This window comes from Mastigoproctus giganteus, chromosome 7, assembly GCF_048544385.1.
Source record: "Mastigoproctus giganteus isolate SK-2022 chromosome 7, ASM4854438v1, whole genome shotgun sequence".
NCBI classification, from domain to species: domain Eukaryota; kingdom Metazoa; phylum Arthropoda; class Arachnida; order Uropygi; family Thelyphonidae; genus Mastigoproctus; species Mastigoproctus giganteus.
The window spans coordinates 120175262-120197711 of NC_143581.1; the positions used below are offsets into that span (position 1 = coordinate 120175262).

The 22450-nt window shown below is 37.4% G+C and overlaps 1 protein-coding gene across 2 annotated transcripts in view; it reads right to left on the reverse strand.

Moving 5' to 3' along the window:
- The window catches only part of LOC150083167 (xaa-Pro aminopeptidase 1-like), an 886380-nt gene that overhangs the window by 266420 nt on the left and 597510 nt on the right, over positions 1-22450 (reverse strand). For both annotated transcript variants that reach the window (XM_090377885.1, XM_090377886.1), the window contains one exon: positions 21877-21986. In XM_090377885.1, the coding sequence (XP_090234011.1) occupies positions 21877-21986 (110 nt within the window). The remainder of the gene's footprint in view (positions 1-21876; positions 21987-22450) is intronic.

Sequence of the window (22450 nt, forward strand, 5' to 3'; positions counted from 1 at the left end):
CATATGAACATTTAGCCATATACAGTGATCAAAAGTTGTTAGTCGATTAATTTCAATTCAAGTTCAAGTCATGATCAAAACAGCAATTGACATACAAAAATGTATTTGTGTATTACTGCTATTTGTATTTAAAATATAAAGTTTAAAATCAAATTAATAAAAATTTTACTTAAAAATGGATGAAAAGAAAAAGGGAAAGAGTGGAGCCCAAAAAAGGTTAATGGAGAAAGCAAAAGAACAAGCAGTCAATAAATTACCTAAATTAGATCATTTCTTTACAAAACACAGTAATGAATGTCTAGACGAAGGTAAAGAAAAGACCAGTATTGAATCAGAAAATGCGGCTGGTGTAAATATATATGCGGATCATTTAAATCAAGCAGTGTCATCAAACAAAAACAATTCAACAATAATATATATACCTTTGTCAGAAATTAGTATCGAACGCACTGCAGCATTTATTCCCTTGAGTGATCTTGGAGAATACGTGGACATCAACGTTTCCGATGAAATAAAAAGAAACATTATGAGTTTATCACCTCAGAGACCTAAAGGACCATTTCCAAGGGATCCTGAACAACAAAATAGACGTTTTAGTGACCGTACTACTATTCTACTTTAATGTATGGCCCAGTTCCTCATTTCTGGCTGTGCTACTCCGGACTACAAGATTGGAAAAATCTATCTTTACAAATAAAAACTCATTGTTTCTCAACATCATGTCGAGGCATGTGCTATACATGAAATGTGGCAAAGAATGCAACGTTTGATAAAGATCTTGAGGAACAAGTTAAGATACAGATCCTCATTTTGGAAAATGGTGCTAGAACAGTTATTTCGGATAACCCTTACGTTGGCTAAATATTCTTTAGCATTTCGTGGTCATCAGGGAAGGATTTTTGGAAGATTACAACAGCAATTTTTTATATTGCAAGTCTGTTTACTTTCCTACTTAATACTTAATACTTTCCTACTTAATAAGCCACCTGGTTCAGTATTTATTTAAGCCCCACTATCGAAAATGAGTTAATAGAATGTTTAGGTACCAAATTAACTAACGAAACCAAATTAACAAAAGAAAAGTGTTACACGCAAAATTAATTCAGTACCATTCTATTCACTAATTTTGGATACTACTCAAGATCTCACAAAAAGAGATCAATTAAGTGTTATTGTACAACATGTTCACATAATTTGCGACGAAAATGAAAAATCCAAAGATTTTGAAATTTGTGAAATGTTTTTAGGATTCTCTGACATGAATGATCATCCGGGCAGAAATGATGACGGATAATATAATGAAAATATTACATAAACTAAATATTCCCATTGAAAAATGTTATGGTCAGGGATATGATGGGGTAATGCCATGAGTGGGTTTATAACGGTGTGCAGTCACGCATTAAAAGGACCAAATCAAATGCAGAGTACATTCACTGTGCAAGTCACAATTTAAATTTAATTATTAATCATAGTGCAAATTGTAATAACATTTGATCATTTTTCGACATTCTTCAAATTTTGTATATTTTTTTGGAAATAGTACAAAAAGATGGGATCTTCTTTCTAAATTTACTGGGGATCAGAAGTTACATTAAAAAAACTCAACCCTACTCACGGGTCTGGTAGATTACAGTCTATAACAGCTGTGAAAGTTCATTTTGCGGATATTATAAAAGCTTCGACAGAAATTAATCTTAAATCAACTAAAAAAGAAGACCGAGACGAAGCGTGCAGAATAATGAAGCAAATGATGACATTTGATTTTATTTTCATTTGCATTCTATTGAATAAAGTGATGTGCGAAATTAATTATATTTAAAAAACTCTACAGAAGCACGATATAGACCTCGATGAATGTACAGGTGGTGCCTCGCAATTCAACAGTCTCCCAATTCGACGTACCACTATTCGACAGTCGGATTTCGCGGGCCAACAAAAATGCTACATGATATTGCACGATAGAATTCTTTGCTGGACTACGTAACTGGGTTTAACGTTACTAAATAGTACTAAATAGTGACGGCTGCTTCATACATTTTAACCAATGGTATTAAAGAGCGAGAGTAACATTTAACGAATGATAGATAAAGCGGGAATAGATCCCTCAATCATTCAGCTACGTTAGCCGCCCTCAAAGATAGCTACTGGTATGCTGTCAGTTCTTCCTCAGTTATGAGACAACATTATCTCGTTAATAATTGTAGTCTGAGTTCATGTTTGCTCTAGTTGTTTGTGCTAATTTATAATTCTGCATTTCTCATAAAGTGAAAAATTTTGTGCTTTGGCAGTTATTTATTTTTTGAGTGAAATTTGATAATGGGTCCAAAGAGAAGTGAACAGCGGAATAATTCAGGAAAGAAACACACTTGAGTGTGTGTGTGTAGTATGGGTGTTTAATGGTGCACAAGCTGCTTTGGCTATATTGCACCTATTCATAGGAATGTTGAAAAGATAAAAATAAATAAATAATTAATGTGAAGACAGTTCAATCTCATTTCAGGCCAGAAACTAATCATAGTCGTTCATACATTCCTATTTGTTTCAAATAACAGAAAAGTTCATTAATATTGGCATTTTCACCAATGATATCATTTAATGTTATCCGTTCTCGGAGATTAGCCAGAGAATTAAATATTGAAGTTCAATGTTGTTGATAATGTGGACAGTCAATCAAAATATGTTTGACCGTTAGATGCTCAGAGCACTCTGAACAATGAGGAGGATCATCACCTGCGAGTAGATGGAGGTGAGTTAGATGAGTATGTCCTATTCTAATCCGTGCGAGTACCACTTCTACTCACCGAACTGTCTGAATGCATGAGTGCCAAAATTTTGGGTCCTGTTTCAACTGGAAAAGTTTGTTATTTGTTTGTTTATGCCATAGCTCTGTCCATCGTGCATGGTATGCTGTTTGAATTATAATATTATAATCAGAAACTGGAATAAAGACAGAGGTTAAGTCTAGTGTTGACGGATTTTTAGCAGAAATATCAGCCAACTCGTTACCTTTGATGCCTGAATGTGCTGGAATTCAGCAAAAGTTCACTCGTTGCTGACGATCTTCAATTTTCAACAGCAAATACTTGATTTGATTTAATACAGGGTGATCCTTATGAGAGAGATTCTGCATTGCTCTAATTGAGCTGAGAGAGTCGGTGTAAATTAAATATTTTGCGGATGGGTGAAGAGTCAAATTTTCTAGAGCTAATTGTATTGCATATAATTCTGCTGAAAAGCTGCTGTACTCAGGTGGAAGAGAGGCTGATATGATAGCAGAGGGAAACACTGCTGCTGCTGCTGCTCCACCAGTTGAATGAGATTTGGAACCATCAGTATATATTGGTAAGAAGTCAAAATAGTTTTGAATGTGGCTAGCATGGAGTTGTTGCACATTCAGAGTTGGTAAACAATTCTTTCCCCATTGGAGAAAATAATTATCGCAGGCTGGTTGAGGAAATGGAATCCATGGTGGGTGAGAATAATTCTTTCTGTGCTGCCTACTATGGAGAGGAACATTCCAATTTTGTGCTATTTCAAGGGGCCGTAGGTCTGCTGGTCGTATTTTATTTGGTTTATTTCTATAGAGATTGTGAAATGGTGGATTAAAGAGATATGGTTGGATGGGGTGCGGAGAACAGTTTCGTATTCTGACTGCATATTTAAGTAGTAACATTTTTCTGCGGAGGTACAGAGGGGGGCTCATGGGCTTCAATATACAGACTATAGGTTGGTGATGTCCTATAAGCACCAAGAGCAATCCTCAGTGCATTGTGTTGTACAGGATCGAGCCAGCACAATACACTCTTTCGGGCAGAATCATAAACTGGGGCACCGTAATCCAGCCGAGATCTAATCAGTGCTCTATATAAGAGCAGCAAAGTTGTACGATCTCTCCCCAAGACTGGGCAGATAGAGCTCTTAGCATGTTCAGCTTTTTCGGACAGGTAGTACGTATTACTTTAATGTGCTCAAAGAAATTTAACTTGCTGTCTAATATTAATCCCAAGAATCTAATATTGTTGGCAATCGGGATGGTGGAATTTGATATCTGAAGTTCAGGGTCTAGATGTAATTTACGTTGATTGCAAAAGCGGGTCGCAACTGTTTTCTGATGGGAAAGCTGATATCCATTGAAATCAGCCCATTTTTGAATTTTATTGATGGACATTTGCAATTGCCATTCAATAGATCTCATGTTCTGAGAATGGCAAGAAATGGAGAGATCGTCAGCATAAAGATAGGCTTCTACAGTATTTGGAAGTTCTTTTGAAATGGAATCAATTCTAAGGGCAAATAGGGTTGCGCTCAAAACTGACCCCTGTAGTACTCCTTCTTCCTGCAAGAAAGTAGAAGAGAGGGAGTTTTGGTATCGAACCTGGAAAGAACGGCTCTGGAGGAAGTTCCTAATAAATATAGGCAGGTTGCCTCGTAGACCAAGATTATGTAGGTCACTGAGAATGCCATACCGCCAGGTAGAATCGAATGCCTTTTCTATATCAATGGAGACCACGACAAGGTGTTCATTTTTCACAAAGGCATTGCGAATTTCAGATTTGGCCTTGATCATCAGATCTAGAGAGGACCTGTTTTTGCGAAAGCCATGTTGACAATTACTCAGTAGTTGTTCAGTTTCAATGATCCAGCTGAGTCGACTGTGGATCATTTTTTCAAGAATTTTACCAAGGCAACTTGACAGAGAGATTGGCCTGTAACTATTAGGACTGGAAGGATCTTTTTCAGGTTTCAAAAAGGGCAAAACTGTAGCATGGTGCCAAGAGGTTGGATAAATATTTTCCAGGAAGATCCAGTTAAAGAAGACTAGCAGCATTTGTAAGTTTTGCTCATTGAGATGCTGCAGCATGACATAATATATGCCATCTGGCCCAGCTGCACTGTTTCGTGTTGTTCTGATGGCTTGTAAAAGTTCACAATATTCAAGAGGCTGATTATACGGAAGTGATAGTGAGGTTCTAAAGTTGATGGGCCTTTGTTCGGTGGAGGTCTTAATTTATTGGAATTTCGGAGTGTAATTTGATGCAGCAGAGACTTCGGCAAAGGTTTTACCCAAGGCAATCGCTATATCTAGAGGACCAGAGAGTTCTTGCCCATTGTATGAAAGAATTGGGGAAGGGATGTTTGGAAACTTCCCAGAAAGCTGTCTAATTTTCTTCCATATTAATCTGGAGTCTGTATTTCTGTTGATAGTACATGCAAACCGAGTCCAAGAATCTTTCTTGGCTTGCCTGTCAATGAACTGAGTTTTTGCCCTTAGCTTCTTGTAGCTAATTAAATTAGCTGTCGTTGGAAATCGATGGAATAAATTGAATGCTTTATTTTTTTCCTTCTTTGCTTTCATGCACTCTTCGTTCCACCAGTAGTTGAAGTGCCGTCAGGTTGGGGGGGGGGTTGATAATGGAATTGAGTATTTTGCTGCAACCAAAAGACGGGATGTGATATAATCAGTTACTTTATCTATAGGTTGTAGCTGAATAGTTTCTTTGTCCAGAATGATTGCTGATTGAAATTTGGCCCATTTGGCTTTAGAAAATTTCCATTTTCTGCAGGGGTGATTGGCCTAATGGTGATTGTGTAGTGAGCAGATTACCGACAATTGGAAAATGGTCACTTCCCATTGGATCATCCATAGCGGTCCACTGAATGAATGGAAACAGTATCGGAGAACAAATCGAGAGGTCAATTGCAGAAGTCTGTCCAGTAGGTAATTGTATGTGGGTGTGTGTACCACTATTAAGAATGGTAAGGTTCTGTTTATCTAGTAGAGTTTCAATCAGTCGGCCCTGTCTATGTAATTTAGAGGATCCCCATAAAGGGTGGTGGCCACTGAAATCCCCTAGCAAGCAGATTGGGGAGGGTAGCTGTATTAAAAGTTCCTCAATATCTTTATAAGAGTAGGTGTTGTTTGGTGGGAGATAGACTGAGACTAGCGTAAACGCAATCTGAGTAATCAGACGCACAGCAACGGCTTCAATTTGGGTTTAAAGAATGATTTGGCTAGCAGGGATCTTTGAGTTAATCAAAATAGCTACACCACCACGAGCAGAGTCGGATGTATTCTGATCTCATCGACAGATTGAGTAGTTTTTTTATAGAAACAGAAATTTGAGCAGTTAAATAGGTTTCCTGCAGACAGACACCCACTGGAGAGTAGCGTCTAATTAAGTACTGAATGTCGTCAATGTTGCCTCAAAAGCCTCTACAATTCCACTGTAAAATATAAGGCATTATTTGAGTTTAGAAGAAGCTGTACCTGACGTGGCTGTCTTGTGGCGTTCTGGCTTTGGTTTATTTCTTTTTGGAAAGGTGGGGCGACCTGTGTCCATATCTTCTTCTTCTTCTGCAAATATTTCAAGAATCGGATCTTCCTGTTTGGATGAGTACTCTTGATCCATCAATGTGTCCTGAATAATCTGTTTTGAAGTTGAACTAGGATTATTTGCAGTAGTAGCAATCACTGGCAAATGAGGAGTTTTTGCTGGAATTGTAAGAGGCGTATTACTTGCTTGGTCTGAGTGCTTCAGGATATTGGAATGCTGCTGAGAAAGGACAGCTCGAGCCCAGTCGGAGATTGATATGTTGGATGGAACAGTAACGTCAGTTTGCGTGGCTATTGTTTGATATTTTTTTGCAATACTGGCATATGTACGGTTAGGTATACTGGGTGCAATTAATTTTCTTGCTTCCTGATAACTAACTATGTTTTCGACTTTATTATATTTTACAATTTTTTTCTCCATTTTCCACTTCTCACATGTTTTAGAGTAAGCAGGATGGTTACCCTTGCAATTAGGACAAGTCATTTCTTTTGCTGAACAGTCATTTTGACTGTGATCAGAAGATCCACAGTTGGGACAAGCTGGGTTCCCTCTGCATGCCGTCTGAGAGTGGCCATACTTTTGGCATTTATAGCATCTCAACGGATTAGGAATATAAGGACCAATGCGACAATTTAGATATCCTGCTTTTACTGATGAGAATAGGTTTGGACTGTTAAAGGTGAGAATGATATTTCTGGTGGGTGTGAGTATATTGTCCCTTTTAGTCATAATTCTTTTGACAGCAATTACATTTTGTTCATTTAGCTCTTCTTTAATTTCTTCTTCTGTCACATTCAAAAGGTCCCAACTAGATATAACACCCTTAGATGTATTTAGGGTTGCATGGGGAGTTACCTTTACTGGAATTTTAGCAAAGTTTGTCACTTTCAAGAGTTTTTCAGAATGCCTGCAGTTGACAGTTTCTACTAGTAAGTCCCCTGATTGCAATCTCTTAACTGTCTTGGGAGACCCTGCAATACTTTCCAAGTGTTTTTGGATTAGAAAGGGGGATAGCTTACTAAGAGGCTGTTCTGATAATGAATGCATTATTAAAAATGCAGGAAACTCAGTCGCAGAGGAAATGGTTTTTAATCTCTTTGCTTGTGAAGAGTCATGTTCGTGTTCTGTGTCTAGCTGACTGCTTGTCGGTTCTAAAGAAGGAAACATATTTTGTTCCATCTTGGTTCCTTTTAGCCCCTGGCAGATGAACTTTTCTGCCAAGGTTACCAGCCCCGCCAACGGGGAGGCAGGAGCAGTGCCTGGAGTGACCAAGCGAAATTAGTAGGAGTTAGTCTTTTAGATATAAAAAATAAAGAAAGGTTACTTTCCTTCCTTGCTCTCTACCAGTACTTTTGATACAAGAGCTACTAAATAAAAGGATTTCTCAACGAGAGGAACGTAAAAGAGAACGCAGAATTCACCTATCAAAAAGTCGCAGTGAAAGCACAAAGAGAAATCGCTCAGTCAATCGCTTGGCACCCGAGGCCAACACACTTGGTTGGGCCTAGAAAAGAAGAAAGAAATTATAGAAAAGTGCAGAAAGGTAGAACAATTACAGATGTAGCTCAAGAGTATGGCGTCCCTAGGTGAACCGTGGCAACATTTTAGCAACAAAGAGACAAGATGACAACGATGCAGTCCAAGCTGCTGAAGAATCAGAAGCAACTGCAGCCATGCGAGAAATCATTTCGACGGCGGAGAACCTCGACATAGGAGAAGTTGATGATGCTGATGTGGAAGAGCTTGTGGAGGATCACGATGACAAAACAACCGTGGAAGAACTCAAAACACTCAGCGAACAGGAAGCAAAAGAGAGAGAAAAGGAAATTTCACTTGAAGAAGAAGAAGAAGAAGAAGAAGACAGGGAAAAAGGGCCGATGCCAACAGCTGCCATTAAAGAAATTTTATTCCATTGGGAGAAGGTGCAGTCTGCTTGTTTAAAATGGCATCCCAACACTGCTGTTGTAACTAGAATGACAGACTTGTTTAACAACACTACCATGCATCACTTCAAGGCTATCTTGAAAAAGAGGGAGAGGCAGTCCACCCTTGATCAATTCCTCATCCCCAATCAAACCAAGAGGAGAAGAGAAAGGGAAGAACAAGATAAATAAAACATCCTTCCAACGTCTAAGGCTCAATGAAATGTATGTACTCATTATGTATTTTGTAATTTCGTTTGTTATACGGTAGAATACAGTAAAGTCAATAATACTGTGTATTTCTCTCCAACAACGAATTAATCAATTTTCCATAAACTTATATGGAAAATATTGACCCGCAATTCGACGACGGATTATAGTCGAATTGCGAGGCACCACTGTACTTCTGTATTGGACTGAGTGAGTAAAAATAAAAAAACATTCGAAATTCATACGAACAAATTAAATATGAATCTGAGCAAATTGCCAAGGAGTTTGGGGTAGATCCCAAATTTGAAGACAAACGACAACACAGAACTAAAGAACAGTATGATGAATTAACTTCAGATTTTTTGTTTGATAATGAGATTAGTGTTTTTTTTTTTAAATCAGTGTTTTTTACTGTTTTAGACAAAATTATAATACAAATTAAAAATATTTCAAAAGTATGAAGTTAGTAAAAAATTATTTTGCAATACTTCTTCTTCTTCTTTACTGCTGCCGAATGGCGTTTGCGACTTCGTTTTGATATTGTTCTCTGTCTAGCGCTGCGTGTAGAATTTGTGCTGTTGTCATGTGAAGCCAGGTGTTGATGTTATCTAGCCATGCCATTTTCGGTCTGCCTGGGCGTTTCTTGCCTTCGATCTTTCCCTCCAGGATGAGTGGTAGTAGGTGATATTTTTGTTGGTTCCTAGCGATGTGACCTAGGTATTTGCATTTCCTGCTGATGATGGTTTTGAGCAGGTCCCGTTCCGTGTGCATGTCCTGCAGGACCTGTGCGTTGGTTATCTTGGCTGTCCACGGAATTTTCAGCATTCTTCGGTAGAGCCACATTTCGAAGGTCTGGAGCTTTATTGTAGTGGCTGATGTTAGAGTCCAGGTTTCTACACTGTAGAGCAGTATTGGCCAGATGTAGCATTTCAATGTGCGTAATCTATCATTGAAGTTTTCAAGGGAAGGATAATCCAAGTAGTTTCCCGTTGCTTTCTTGGATCACAATTTAGTTGAAAAGGTCGTGTGTGGACCTTTTGAAACGGGTTTCGTCTGACGTCTCCACTGAAACCTTTCCGCCATGGGAGGCCCTTCTGGGAGCATATATCTTTCGGTGCTTTAGTAGTTTAACCAATTAAACTACTAAACCTGCCGCAGCCATATAAATGGAGTAGCTCTTATTCAGTGATGAAGCTGCCTCGTGATGTCATAATTTTACGCAATTTATGCCGAATTTCTAGTCACCACTGACCAAGCAGGTGGCACTGCTGTAGTTTTATCTCCTGGAAACATCTAATGGCTGACTCGGTAAAATTACTGTGACCTTGAAAATACCAATAATGTATAACTCAGCAAAACGTGAGTATTTTTAAATACAATTTGGTATCCTGAAAACTTCTACATCAAAGCTATCATGTAGCACAACTATTCTACTAAGAATTCCCAGTGACTGATTATAGTTCCTTAAAAATTTAATGACCTTGAAATTTCCTATGTCCGAACATAATAATGATAACCATTTTAAAAAGTTCAGTCCAAAAAATAAAACCACGTTTAGGTCCCAAATCTTAACCTATCACTCACCCACACTTATTTTATCTAAAATATAACTTCTTTTTGAGCAACACTCCCGAAAACCTTCTTTATTTATTAATTTTTAAGAGCGCACTAATTTAGCTAGCATACAGCTGGTGCCACCAGCGCCTTTGCAATACTAGAACCAAAAAAAATAGTTAATATGTCAAATGCTGATATATTAAGTCAGTGTGAAAATCTCATAAAAAGTATTCATCTGTACTCTCTCCCCAACTGCCGATTCAATATTGTAATTTAATCATACTTATTAAATAAGATTTATCAGCACACACGTCTATCAAACATTTTTTTATTTGACTTTTCAGAAATTTTTACTTTATTTATGTTATTTTTTACCCTGCCAGCTGTCTCTGCTGAAAGAATATCATTTAGTAAATTATGAATAATAAAAGATTATAAAAGAAATGCTACTGGTCAAAGGAGACTGTGCAATCTTGCAATTTTGGCAATTTGAGCATAAATATGCCAATAAAATGGATTTTATTAATGATTTCCCAAATGTAAAAACGCTAAAAGTAACATTTTAACTATTTTCATAACTATTTTAGTTTTAGTATAATTTTTTGTATTTTTCAAATTGGATTTAATAAGTAGTATATTGTAATATGGGGCTTAGAGGGGAACAGTTATCCTGTGTGTTATCAGACACTCAGCCTAAAACACTGATGGATCCAATATCTCTCTATTACAGAAGATTTAGGAGAAGTCCGGTTGGCCTGCCTCCCTAAAATCCACTCATGCACACCTTCTCGATGGTAAGCCCTGTTACGTCACTTAGGTGGCAACGAACGTGTAGAGTGGTTCTCTTCAAGACGCCTGGTCAGCGTGAAGACAAAAAGACCAAACCCTCCAGCAATGAGAGCACAACAATACAAATGGCCCTCAGTCCCCAGCAGCTTTCACTCTCCCTGTTACGGCAGCGAGAGGATCAGAGTGGAAGCAGAGGGTGCTAAGAATCTCTGGGTACGACCAGGCTGCCATGCACGGAAATTGAACTTGGCCTGTTATAACGTATGATCACTCATCGGTGAAGACAGGATATTAGAGCTGGAAAAGGAATTAGAAAATGTGAATTGGAATATCATCGGTTTGGCTGAAACAAGAAGAAGAAATGAATCACTTATAAGTTTATCAAGTGGAAATCTGCTGTACACCAATGGAAACAGTGAAAGGAGTGAAGGTGGAGTTGGGTTTCTGGTCCATAAAGATTTTAAAAACAACATTTTGGAATTCAAAAGTACATCACCAAGGGTGTCAAGACTAATACTCAAGATTTCTAAGAGGTACAAGCTAAAGATTATAATGATTTATGCACCAACATCGAGCCATGATGATGAAGAGGTTGAAGAAATGTACACTGAAATTGAGAGCCTTCTAGATGAGCAGAAAACCCACTACACTATTATTATGGGCGACTTCAATGCTAAGGTTAGAAAAAGGCAAAACAGCGCAGAAAGAGGAACTATAGGAAATTTTGGAATTGGTGAAAGAAATAAAAGAGGTGAAAGACTTGTGGAATTTGCAGAATCTCAAGGAATGTCAGTAATGAACACTTTTTTCAAGAAAAGGGTGAACAGAAAGTGGACATGGAAGAGTCCAAATGGATTAACAACTAATGAAATCGACTTCATCCTCACTAACACTAACAGAAGATATATTGTGAATGATGTTACCGTCCTGAATAAGGTAAATGTTGGAAGTGATCACATAATGGTAAGATGTACACTTGATATAGATGTAGGAAAGGAAAGGAAAAAACTGACTCGAGTAAATAATACAAAGGTCTTTGAAATAACAGAGGAGGAGAAAAAGCAGTATGTACTGGAACTTAAGAACACGTTTGAGCTTCTGCAGACTGCTCAGGACCAAGATATCGACGAGGAATATTACAACTTTCTGAAAGTGATAAAGCCCAAGAAAGCTATAGGGAAACAGAAATCCAAAGAAGAAAAAATTAGTCAAGAAACACTTGTCATGATGAACCAAAGACGACAAATGAAGAGCAAGAAAAACACTGACAGGGAGAAAATTGAGTATACTGAGTTATGCAAAGCCATTAGAAAGAGACTCAGAGAGGACATAAGAAGATTTAACACAAGAAAAGTAGAACAAGCATTAAGGGAAAACAAAGGATTTAAATCAGCAGCCATGAGCAGTAATACAGAAAGACAAATGATACTGAAACTGAAGAATAGCGATGGTGTACTTATAAACAGCAGAGAAGGCATAATTCAAATAGTAGAAGACTACTATAGAGAATTATACAAGGAGCGAGGGAATGATACCAGCAGTGAGGAAGATGGATTGCAAAGTAGCAACACATACGACATACCCGATATTCTTCCTGATGAGGTAGAACATGCATTGAAGAAAATGAAGAATCGGAAAGCCCCGGGGGAAGATGAAAGTACTGTAGAGTTGTTAAAATTGGGAGGAAGAGACATAACACAAAAACTGGCAAGGCTCTTCACAAAGTGCATTAGAAAAGGTGTGATGCCTAAGCAGTGGAATAATGCAATCATAGTTTTGCTGCATAAGAAAGGAGATAAATCAGAAATTGGAAATTATAGACCAATTAGCTTGTTATCCCACATCTGCAAGTTGTTCACAAGGGTCATTACTAACAGATTAGAAAGAATACTTGATGAGAATTAACCGAAAGAGCAAGCTGGCTTTAGGACAGTATTCTCAACTAGGGATCACCTTCACGTAATATCACAGCTAATGGAGAAAGTAAATGAATATAAAACACCATTATGCCTGGCATTTGTGGATTATGAAAAGGCAATTGACTCCATGCAGCATAAGGCAATGTTTCGGGCACTGGAAAGACAAGGCATAGATACCCCACATATTATGATTTTGAAGAAAATATATGAGAGTGCTACATCCTTTATTAGACTAGACAAAGACAGTAGCAAATTTAAAATCGAGAAAGGAGTTCGACAAGGAGACACAATATCTCCGAAGCTGTTTACTGCTGCCCTTGAGGAAGCTTTCAGAAGATTAGACTGGTAGCAGAAAGGAGTCAATGTGAACGGAGAGTACCTAAACCATTTACGATTTGCAGATGACATTGTGGTCATAAGCCACGATCCCAAAGAATTAGAGGAAAATCTTAATCAGTTATGCACAGTTAGTAAGGATTTTGGACTAAAGATGAATATGGCTAAAACAAAAGTAATGATGAACAAGTATGCCACGGAAAGGGAAATAATGATTGAAGGAGCAGTAATTGAAAAGGTGGAGTCATATACTTATCTGGGACAAGTTATTAGCTGTAATAATGATAAATGGCTGGAAGTCAAGAGAAGAATAAATTTTGGATGGATAGCATTCAGGAAATATAGTCACATACTGAAGAGCAATATCCCAGTTTGTCTGAAACATAAAATAATGAATCAATGTATGCTCCCCACCATGACTTATGGAAGTGAAACTTGGGCACTCACCAAAAGAATGGAAGAGAAGCTAAGAACTACACAGCGAAGAATGGAACGAATTATATTGGGAATCAGACTGTTAGATAAGAAGAGAAACACATGGATTAGGCAGCAAACTCAAGTAAAGGACATTCTTATCAAAACTAAAGAACTAAAATGGTCTTGGGCAGGACACATAGCATGAAGACATGATGACAGATGGACTAAGAAAATAACAGAATGGTACCCAAGAGGAGCTAGAAGAAAACCTGGAAGACAAAGGCGTAGATGGATAGATGAAATTCATGAGTTTTTGAGTAGTAAATGGATGGCCAGTGCTCAAAACAGAAGGAACTGGAAAGTTGCTGGAGAGGCCTTCATCCTGCAGTGGATTGAAAATGGCTGATGATGATGATGATGATGATATTGTAATATTAATTTTCGTGTTTTTGATGCTTGTAAAATTATAAATAAATCGTAAATAAAATACATATGTTATTAAAATGATTCAATATGTTTTTTTTTTTATATTATACCTAATTAAAATTTATTTTAATAAAAATAATTCTTTTCTTGCAAATTTTTCCGCTTAAGCCTTCAAAAATCGGATCATCTATTGAAAATCCCGCACTTCTTTGTGTGGTGAACGTTGAGGGAGCAATGCTTCCTCAATGCTTGTAACCTCGCATTTTCTAAATTTTTTTTTTTTTTTCGATTTGGTTCTTTTCCAGTGCAGATCTTTATTCTTCCATAATGTCGATACACTTGAAGAGGACAAAAAACTTTTACATACTTCAACATTTTTTTCACCACGTTCTAACTCACGAATAATTTCGACTTTCGCGAATCGAGAGACACTTTCTTTTGTTAGTAGACATATTTCCAAAGGAAAGGTTTATTTCTAACTGATTTTACTTTAAGATGATAACGTTATCTGCATACAAAGTTTTAGAAGTCCCGAAATGCACACAACGTTCCTATAAGTCCTGAAATGCATACAAAGTTCTTAAAAGTTACAGAATAAATTTATGGTTCAGTGAATACAAGACAATCTGTAAATAGGGTAATGCAACAAGCGGAACGTCAATGCAGTATTGTATAGCCCCGTCCTCAGAGGACAAAGTCATAAACGGCCGATAATCCGATGCAGGTGATCATAATGAAGTCACCCTTTTCATTTTTGTCTGTTACAAGAATTGGGATTTTTCGACTACCCAAGCAAGAATGTTTGCATAGTTACCAAAATTTGTTCGGTATATCCGTGTAGTACACTCGTTATAACAGTGAGAAATTGTATGGGAATATGCATAAATTAAAATCATTATGGCTTTTTGCTCATTACAGCTGTGATGTCGTTATTTCCATGCTTGTTGTAACCAAGTTTGACTGTATATGTTTACCTTGGCAGCATATCCTTTTTAATATTGTAATGCTATACAACACACACACACACACACACACACACACACACACACACACACACACACACACACACACACACACACACACACACACACACACACACACACACACACAATTGATGAAGTTCAGTTGTCTGCCAGTGACTTGCACTGCTCACAGCTGTCATACCACTTAATGCCTTACAATTGTTATATATACATTGTATGATTCATGGAATTTAATTATAAATAATAATGAATTATAGATATAAAAGTTAATATTTTTAGAAATATTGAATAAATACTTAAGTTATGCAATGTATATCGCCGCATTACTTTTATTTTTAAAAATGCACCACAATATCTGATTTCATCAACGGGGTACAATGTACCTGCTGACACTACCCTGGCTACGCTAATGATCCCTCTAGAAACATTTCTCAGCAAAAGCACACATATATCACTTAGTCTGGCACCCAGGGCTATCTACCAGTTTATATATATATATATATTTATATAAATGGGGGCCAACCCCGATCAATGCATAAATGAAAAGTAATTAGCAAAATTGATATATTTTTATGAACCACACACCAGCATTACATAGACCCCTAATTATATAAGCTCAAAAGGCAGGTAATAATGAAATAACATTATAGATAATAAATTGATAAAAAAATTTTATTGTATTTTAATACACAATTGGGAGAGCAAATTTTGATGTGATCTGGCAAGAAAGAACATTGGTCCACCAGATAGTATCATAATTTTAAATAAAGAATATATATATATTTATGTAGGAACTCAGCAGACATGCTTACCACTTTCTCTTACAATAATAAATGGCAAAATGTGTTTCAGAATTACTGGTATATTCGCAACTATAGTAAATAAATCTGATAAATTTGAAGTGCTTATATCTGTGTGACACATGGTATCACACAGATATAAGCAGTGCAGAATTCAAATTTGAGAAGTACAATTTGTACAGAAAGGAAAGACAGGGTAGGAAGCGAGGATGGGTTATGCTGTTAGTTAAGAAACACATAAAATCTAAGGAAGTGCATCCAGCTGACATGGGTGGACTGTGAAATGTTGAGTCTATTTGGTGTGACATAAACACTGGGAAAGGGAAAATGAGAGTAGGAATGTGTTATAGGCCTAATGACTCTGATGAGTACAATGAACAGTTGTGCAGAGAAATAGAGTGGGCCAGTAAATCAGAATATCTTGTAATGGGAGATTTTAACTTTCCAGATATTGACTGAAACTTGTGGATTGGTCACTCGCACACTAGCAAGACTTTTGTGGATTTATTAGAGGATTGTTTTCTACAGCAATATGATCAAGGGGCAACCAGAAGGAGTAATACTCTTGACCTGACTAATAGCAGTGATTATTCATGCATTCAGAATTTTCAGATAAAGGAACCACTAGGTGACAGTGATCACAGTAGTAGTAGTAATCATGGCATGTGATGCGTGAAAGCAAGTGTTTGAGGGGCGCCTCCGTAGCCAGGTGAGCAGGAGCAGCAGTGCGTAGCGCACACACACACACACACACACACACACACACACACACACACACACACACACACACACACACACACACACACACACACACACACACACACTTCTTGATTAGATTGGGGTTTGAGCCCATGACCACCAAATACAGAGGATACAGAAAGGTCAAGGAATGACCACCGCATATCCCCGGAGCAACATGGCCTTAGTTGCTAATGCTCCTAAAAACCAAATAACAACAACCACATGTGTTATTATGTAACATGTGTGAGCTTATGTAGCATCAGCCAAAAAAAAAAAAAAAAAAATTCACACCACCATTCCCTCTAAATGTTTGTCCAGTTCCTCCATAAATTTATTTAACCTATCTACTTCCACAACGACAGATGGAAGTTTGTTCCAGAAATTAACCACCCGCTGGCTAAAGGCAAATTTCCGTACATCTATTCTACAGCCGTCTTTTCCTCAATTTGAATTCATGTTCCCTTAAGTTCGCAATCTGAACAAGTGGAAGAATACAATCAGAATTCAGCGTGCGCAACCCATTCAAGGCCTTATACACGTCAATCAGATCACCTCACAGGTGCCTAGTCTCCGGCCGCTGCAATTTGCAGAACTTCAGCCTCTCTTGGTAAGAGGATCCCTTCATTTCCCTCACCAATCTTGTTGCCCTTTTCTGTACACGGTCAAGCAAATCTACATCCTTCCTAAAAGGATGTAGATTCCCTTTAAGTAAATCCCACATTAGTGTACTGATGTGGGAGTTACTTAAATATGTAACTGCAATCAAGGGGAAAGTGAAGGGTTTTTGCTTTCGTAAAGGTGACTACAGTGGTCTTGACGGTATTTAAATTCTATACAGTGGGATCAACTGATGATGTTACCAATGATGAATTCTAAATGGGAAGCCTTCAGGGACTTAATCTTGGAGGCTACTAAGCTTTTCATACCAACTAAGAAATACTGTTCGAGGTTCAGGGCTAAATGGATGTCAGATGAATTAATGAGGTTACTTCCGCTTGCTCAGATTAAGAACTTGAGGGAACACAGATTCAAATTGAGGAAAGAGTTACAGAATAGATGGGTGAAAGTTTGCCTTTAGCCAGCGGATAGTTGATTGCTAGAACAGACTTCCATCTGTCGTTGTGGAAGCTGATAGCTTAAATAAATTTAAGGCTGAACTATACAAATATTTGGAGTGATCGGAGGGTCAAAATGTGAAGGGATTTTTTTTTTTTTTTTTCCTTGGGCTAATCCTGTATAAGCTTGCTTTCTTGCGTCATATGCATCAACTAATGCTAATGCTAACAGTTTACGAAAATTGACATAATTCATGACTTAATTAATCTGTATTTTCTGGCAAGGTAGTAATATTTTAACCTTAGAAAACAATAAGAATACAAGCTCAGAAAAATAAAATGAAAATAGGAATAAAATTAAAATAAAATAAGATAAGAATAAAAATGGGGAAAACAACACGTGTACAGTAATCCTATAGCTGACATATATAATAGCCAATAGTGTGACCAACTGTAGATGTATTTAGAAATCACTTCCACAGTATGCTGTAGATTTCAATGAAAAACTCTTAATTCTAACCCCCTTACCCGGTAATAATGACCCATTTCCCCCTATTTTTCTCATATTGCAGCTCTCAATAACTGAATTAGGTATAGAGTTATCTGTTCATGTCACCATATAAAGTGTTCTATCCAAGTGTAAATTTATAAATCATGCAAGTATATTGCTATACTTTAATTTTTTTATCAATTTTATAATTTCATCTTTAATACAATTAATATTGATAACATTCTGATAATCCCCCTGCTTTTTAGCATTAGCATTAGCAAATGCACATTATGCAAGAAACAAGGCTTATATAGCATCAGCCCAAGAAAAAAAAAAAAAAAAAAAACCCCTCTTATTTTACACATCCACTCGCTCCAAATGTTTGTCTAGTTGTGCCTTGAATCTATTTAAGCTATCAACTTCTACGACAGATGGAAGTTTGTTCCAGCAATCAACCACCTGCTGGCTAAAGACAAACTTCCACACATCAATCCTACAACTGTCCTCCCTCAATTTGAATTTATGCCCTCTCAGGCAATTATTCTGAGTAAGAGGAAGAATCACATCAGCACTGAGCATGCTAAAACCATTCAAGGTTTTATACACCTTAATCAGATCACCTCCCAGGTGCCCAGTCTTCAGCCACTGTAATTTGTAAAACTTAAGCCTTTCTTTGTAACAGCAACTCTTTGTTCTATTCACTAATCTTCTTGCCCTTCTCTGTACTTGTTCCAACAGCTCTACATCCTTCTCAAAATGAGGCCTCCAGACCTATATACAGTACTCAAGGTGTGGCCTGATGATTGCCTTATACAAGGATAGAATCACCTCGTTAACTCTGCTAGAAAAATTCCTGTATGTCATTGACAAGACACAATGAGCTACTCTTGCAGACCGTTTGCACTGCTCAGAAAACTTGATATCTGCTTGCACAATTACCCCCAGATCCTTTTCATTCTCTACCACTGTCAGTGTAGTACCTCAGAGTTGATACGTTACTCTGAGGTTACTGCTTGCCATATGTAGTACTTTACATTTGTCAATGTTAAACTTCAATTGCCACCTCTCAGTCCATCTGCTCAACTTTTCTAGATTCTGTTGCAGCAGTGTAATGCTGCAACAGTACACTGTGTTGGGTGCAACAGTTCAGTGTTGGGTGCATTGTGATGATGATAGTGATGATGGTATATCAGGCTTAATGTCCAAGTTTGCAGATGATACGAATGACACTAATCCTGATATACCATCATCACTATCATTAATGAATACAGAAAACAACAATGCACCCAACACTGAACCCTTGGGGACGCAACTAATAACATTAGTCTATTGATTACCACTCTCTGTCTTCTCCCACTCAACCATTCCTTTATCCATAGCAGCAATTTGCCTCCAATCCCACACTGCTCCAATTTGTGCAGCAGTCTTCCATGTGCAAGCAGTATCAAATGCCTTTCTAAGATCCAAATATATGATATCAAAATTATTCTTTGCATCCAGTTCCTTTGTGATTACATCATAGTATACAATCAAATTGGTCAGACAAGACTTCCCTTAACAAACCCATGCTGTGTCCGAGCTATAACTGAAGTCTTGTCTAGATGATCCTGCAATGCTTCTTTAACCGGTGCCTCCATTAATTTCCCTGGAACAGAAGTTAAACTAAGAGTTCTGTAATTACCTGTCTCCCTTTGATCCTCCTTTGTGGATTGTGATCACATTTGCACATCTCCATTTGCACGAGTACCTCCCCTGTGTCCAAGGAAGCTCTCATAATTATGGCCAAGGGTTTGCTTATTTCCTTTGCTGCCGCCTTTAATATAACTGGATAGATTCCATCCACCCTAGGTGCCTTTCTTATGCTTATCTTCAACAATTTCTCCTCCACTTTACTTGGCACCTCCGTAGCCAGGTGGGCAGGAGGAGCAGTGCGTAGCACATGGTTCTTGATTAGACCGGGGTTCGAGCCCGTGACCACCAAATATGGAGGATGCGGAAAGCTCAGGGAATGACTACTGCATATCCCCAGAGCAATATGGCCTCAGCTGCTAATGCTCCTAAAAAAAAATCAACTTTACGCTCAGTTATTACAAGATTATCTAGCTAACTGAAAGAGTTTAATACAACTCTGGATTCCCCTCCCTGAATAACTCCTCATGTGTAAATGTAGATGCAAAATATTCATTTAGTTTATTAATAAACTAAATGAATTTAGCTACCTGAGCAGGATCATCAACAGTTGAACCATCGATATCAATATCAAGTGGACCAATCTGATTCATCCCCTTCCTTATATAAATATATAAGGATATATATACACACAAGTAGAGAACACTGCTGTTTTTCTTTGCATCCTTTGCCAAAGATTTCTCGTAATCTGCCTTTGCCTGCCTAAACTCCTTTGTGACTTGGTTACAGACCAGCTTATATCTATCATAGGCTTCTGTGTCACCTGTTAATTTATAAGTATCCCATGCATTTTTGTTCTCAGCCACATGCATGTTCATCTGACATCCATTTAGGCCTTAATCTTGAACAATATTATATTTCTTATTTGGTATGAAAAGTCTAGTAGCTTCCAAGATTAATTCTTTGAATGCTTCCCATTTTGAATGTGCTGTTGGTAACATCATCAGTTGGTCCCACCGTATAGAATTTAATTATTCTGTCTCAGACCACCGTAGTCATCTTTATGAAACCCTTCCCTTTAACATGATGGTAATTACCTCTTTGAGTAAATCCCACTGTTTTTATAATATTGCTGTGAACCTGTTTAGAAATGTTAGATTGCCAATTTGGAAAACTAAATGCTTGGAAATTGAATTATTCTCTCGTCATAATTTTTCGTACTGACATTTCCACATAATTTAGAAATAAATCAGCCCAAATATGGCGTCTCAAGGGGCTTATTTTTATATAGTGGAGTTTAGTTTTATTACTTCATGTAAGGTTAGCTTTGCAAATATACTCAGTGTAAATATACTTGAAAAAATTATTCAAAAATTAAAAAAAATAAGGGAAAGATAAGCGCTAGTTCCACATTAAAGGGATTGGCGTACGCGCGGGCACACGCAGCATATATGCCTATTAATCAGCTAAAACATGCCTGTGTTATGTATACTTGCTAAAAGTACCAAACACAACATCACAACAGAAAACAAGTAATATACAAAAATAAGTGGTGTCGGTTCTACTGGAAAGATACACATACATATAAGACAGGGAGTAAATGTGAAACTTGACTAGAAGAGGCAATCTCTCTTCTAGCTCACTGCTGAAGAGAACATGAAAGAATCAGAATTAGCAGATCACAGTCGAAAGTGTGCGGAGGCATATAGCAAGGAAAGCTTTCCAATAATGGGGGGGGGGGATTTAAAAAAAAATGACTTATTATCATGAAATTCACACATATTAGATTATAAATAGACAGAAGAGGTAGACAACTTCCACATGAAAGCCCTGTACAAATTGGAGCAGTATAACAGGCAAGCTTTATAGGAGAAGGGATGGTTCGGTGGCAGAAGGCCGATATGGTTATTCTCAGACTGCTCTTCTTGAATTAATGATATTAGTGGTGTGGCTCATGGTTCAGCACCAAGCCCACTGCTATTTGCAACATTTATTAAACACACTGCATTTAAAAGACAAAACAATTCTTTACTCTTTTTTTAATATAAAAGAACATCATATCCCATTTTCCAACAAAATGCAAAGCAGGCCAAATATAATTCAACTCTTGCATAAATATCACCAATGTATAATGTGGAGTAAGTCATGTCATGTTTCCAAAGCATGCCCAATCATCATTAAAAAACCAATATAAAATCGGACTCATTACTTTATAATCACATATGCTTCAAGCATAATCCCAATTAAAATAATTATTTGCTTACTTCCGAAATTCTTCCAGTTTTGCAGCAGCTGAAATTTCAGTAACATCGCAAATAGTTATTTCATTTTCTAGCCAGGCAAAGAACTCACAGAGTGCAACAGCATCTTTAATCTTAAAAAAATAATAAAAAATAAAAATAAATACATAAATAGTATCATTTAGTTGAAAGCAATTAGCTGTAAAGGCTCAGTACAGACTGCAAGATAACAATGATGACAGTTCAAATTCAATAGCATAATAATAACATTTAAAAATAATATATCGGACAACTACTAAGTGCCGGGCACTCAGGATGAAGGATCCGTAGTCATGAATGGTCGTTAGTGTAGTATCTCAAATAGAGAGCTTTATGTAACTGAAAAAAGTTTCTATTACCTTGGTTTGGCCTAAAACTGAAGAACTAATGAAAACGTTGCTTATTTGAGTCTTTCCAGTTGTTGTGAATGTCAAGAGTGCCTCCGACATCTTCCTGGAGAAGCAATTAAAATCTTGGGAGAAAAGTGACTGGCAGGTGAGGGTCGTGAAGACTGCGCAGGCAGCCTTCACGGCCCTCACTTCGCTGTGTAGTTCTCAGT